A 3,860-nucleotide genomic window follows, 5' to 3' on the forward strand; every position below is an offset into this window, starting at 1 on the left:
CACAAGTATTGACCGACTTTACTGATCTTTATCAATTCCATCATCTTATTTGAATCTTTTTCAGGTAGATTTCGAAATACTTCACTAATCGTAATTTCTTTTTCGTGAAAGTAAATAGAAAATGCCAAACGTGTTTTTAAAAAGTTTGCGTTCGCCGAAAGCGCAAGCCGTACAAGATTACACATCATTTCCAATCGTAATATAACGTACCAAATTAAATTCACACCTCAATTTGAAAGTAGGCACATCATATTTTTCACATGTTTTTAACAATTCTTTAAGCATGCAATAATCACTTTGTTCTACTGACAATGAGCCAATTGATATATATGATAAAATCTACGTAAAAGCTCGTATCTCTCTCACTATGTGTTTTTAATTTACTTGTCATACCTTTTTCTTCTCCTTCATGCGTACTAGAGACATTCATAAAGTAGCTACTGCTGGTAGCCCAAAGCAACTTTTTTGATAAAATAGACGATTTCGTTCCTATTATAAATTTGATTAAGTTCTCATTCTCAGACTCAGGGGTTAAGGAGGATGTTAGTTCAGGCAGTAAGTTCATGTGTAAAAAAATGATATAATAAAAATGCAGGTTTTATTTAAAAAATTCAAGATTACCTTTATGTAACCTTCAAACGACTATCCAAGGTCAAACCAATGATACTTATGTCCCCCTTAAAACAATATAACTTTTGTCTGAAACATTTGTTTCTAAAATGCATAGTATTCGAAAAATTTAGAGGTTTCCATACTTTTTCCTCACCTTGTATATGTATAAGATATGTGTACTTACTTCTTCCAAATACCTTACAGGCGAGCTGCGGGCACCACGATCTAAACACTCTAAAACCATCAATTGATTATTTATCAAGTTTAACTCAAATTTTGGTAGCCTTGTAACCTTTGTAAATATTTTCTTTCTTGATGATCGGATTACGTTTTTTTTTTTACATTGAATGTCATATAATTTGCTCAATATATGTTACTGAACTAGAAATAAAGATAAATAAATAACGAAATATACCATAAGTTTATCAATATAAATTAAGACAAGGTATAATTATTATTTCAATTGTATTTCTATTTACTTGCATTTTATTGACACTCAAATTAATGACAATATTGAAAACGTATAACGGTGACAAATATTAAAAATAACAATCAAGTTTAACTTTATGAAAAATAGCTTGCTGTCTCGTCGGAAATGGTAGTTGCAAAAGTTCCTAACATTATAATAGGTACGCAGAATGACCCACAGAACTACGATTAAAAATCTCAATAAAATATAATTTCGATGAAGATTATTATAAAACATAACTGACATAAGTCTGTAAGGAATTTTTACTTTTTATTTTCTTCCGTTTTAGATAAACACTAGTAGACGAGAAAATTATAAGCAATCTATACAAAATATATTTAATAGTAGTTTTATCCGTATACACAAGTTCAAATAAAATATTACTTTTAGTGTGTCTTAACACTTACACTCGACATACATTCTTACATAAATAAAAATCAAAAGTTATATTTTTAAGAAACCAAACACATGCTTATTCATTGTAAATTAATCTTTATCACGAAAAAAAATCTTTGTCGCGTACTTTTTTAAATTAATTTATAATTAAAACTATAATATTATATGAAGTGTAGTAAACAGCCAATGCAAATTTTTTAAGGCATAGAATATAGATGATAGTATCACTGAACAGTATCACAAGTTTTGACTTCGAGTATTTCACTTTTCTTAATCAGTTCCATGATCTTATTTGAATCTTCTGGTGGTAGACTTCGAAATGCTCTAGAATTCGTAATTATTTTTTCATGGAATTTAATGAAAGTTGCCAAATGTGTTTCTAAAACTTTTGCGTTTGACGAAAAAGCAAGCTGTACAAGTTCCACAGTATTGTCAACCGTAAAAGAACGTACCAAGTAATGTTCACATATAAATTTTAAAGTTGGTACATCATATTTATCAGATGTTTTTAACAATTCTTGAAACATGTCGTAATCACTTTCGTCTACTGACAATGAGCCAGTTAAAATATATGATAAAATCTTTTTAAAAGTATGCATCTCACCAAGTATTTCTAATTCACTTGTCATATCTTTTTCCTCCCCTTCATGCGTAAGACAGACATTCATAAAGTAGCTACTGTTGGTAGCCCACAACAACTTTTTTGATATAATGTATGATTCCTCTCCTACTACAAATTTGATTGACTTCTCGTTCATAGACTCAAATTTAAGGGTTGAGTTGTTAAAACGTTTCATGCCTTTGAATATTTTTAAGGAAGATAGTAAATCTACATGCATTGTGTTACTTATTAATTTTTGATAAATCTTAATCTTGCAATGTACCATACAATCATCTTGCCATATGCCTGATGACCTAGCTTCAACTAACAATGTCTTATCATCTATAATACCTAAAACATATTTTTCCTGTTTATACAAGTAACCATCTCTTATACTAGTATCACACGAACCGGTAAACGCTGTAAGAGTACGTATATGAAATTGTATTTTTTTATCTTGATGTGAATGATTAATTTCAATTCTGAATTGACCGTGAGCAAACGGTGGAGATATTAGTGTACTTGTAGCATTGATAAAACTACCAAATTCTACAATGTTCCATGTATATTCAAATGTAGTAAATTCCACTCGTGACTCAGAATAGCTTTTGGAACACGAAGGTAAATATGGTAAAGATGGAGTCATCTCACAATCAGTAGAGATATTATCGACTTCTTTGTCAGACACCTGGAAATATTTAAGTTACTTATCACTGAAATGATGAAAATAAACAATGTATAAAAGCCTAAAAGCCTCTATGCCTTTTAATAAGATCGGTTGAATTTAAAAACAATGTCTTAACATACAATATAATAACATATTTACATGTACAGGTAAGAGCTATTTGCAAGCTGAGTCCACCAAAAGTACATGGAGATTTTTTAGACTTTCTATGTACAGGTATTTAACGTATCTTATTTAATTAAAATAACATTTTATGTAAGAAAACCATTGATAATATGAAGAATCCAAATTGTAGGAGAGATCTTAAAACATGGCTATTTCTATTAATTCAGTTATAATCGACTTTATAAATACTTGAAAAGTTTGTCTAAATTTTACCTTACACATTTCACTGAATAATTAACAAACTAACTATCTAAAAGTGAGATCTCAAACAATCTATAATACTAGTTAGAAACAAATTTAAGGAGACTTTTATTTATAATTTTATACGTAATGTACATTGACGTACATACGAGTTCACTTCTTTAAACGTTCGTCATATGTTACATATAAGCAGAGTTCTATCTTGAATTGTAATACAACAGATTCGTCTGAAGTAGACTTTTTGCATTAATATCTTTTAATTGCATTTAAATTACACGTGTTAGTTGAAAACAGATTTGATATGTAAATGTTTGTGAATTCTCCCTGTTATACATGGATTTATCGCTTTAAAAAATATCATCGAATGTATAGTTTGTACAAAATTTTATATGCCTTCTTGTAACACGCACTTGGCAAAGTTGAGAAAAGAACTGTTGATACTCACTTGGTTCTTCGCCATTATATACGTCCGTCTTTCAAATATTTTGGTTGGTTAAAGATTTTCAGTTTTTTCTTCAGACGACGCTGCTTCGAACACTGTCCAAATGATATTATCAAATTAATAATGCGTATGGTACCTCAGTTTTCGTATGGATAGGAGCGATACATGCGTGAGAGTGAGAGTAGGATAAAGAAGAGAGAGTGAGCGAGAGAGAGAGGGAGAGAGAGAGAGAGAGAGAGAGAGAGAGAGAGAGAGAGAGAGAGAGAGAGAGAGAGAGAGAGAGAGAGAG

General features: G+C 30.2%; 1 protein-coding gene across 1 annotated transcript; it reads right to left on the bottom strand.

The window, feature by feature from the left end:
- Positions 1 to 1,636: 1,636 nt before the first annotated feature.
- LOC105556060 lies at positions 1,637 to 3,665 on the bottom strand. The gene is made up of 2 exons (XM_012003128.1): positions 3,575 to 3,665; positions 1,637 to 2,766 (listed from the first exon to the last, which is right to left on the bottom strand). Exons 1-2 carry the CDS (start codon positions 3,587 to 3,589, stop codon positions 1,702 to 1,704), a joined length of 1,080 nt encoding a protein of 359 aa, XP_011858518.1. The 5' UTR covers positions 3,590 to 3,665; the 3' UTR covers positions 1,637 to 1,701.
- Between the last annotated feature and the right edge of the window lie 195 nt (positions 3,666 to 3,860).

Source organism: Vollenhovia emeryi, unplaced genomic scaffold (genome assembly GCF_000949405.1).
Source record: "Vollenhovia emeryi isolate VEMERY1.0 unplaced genomic scaffold, V.emery_V1.0 DF940394.1, whole genome shotgun sequence".
NCBI lineage: Eukaryota > Metazoa > Arthropoda > Insecta > Hymenoptera > Formicidae > Vollenhovia > Vollenhovia emeryi.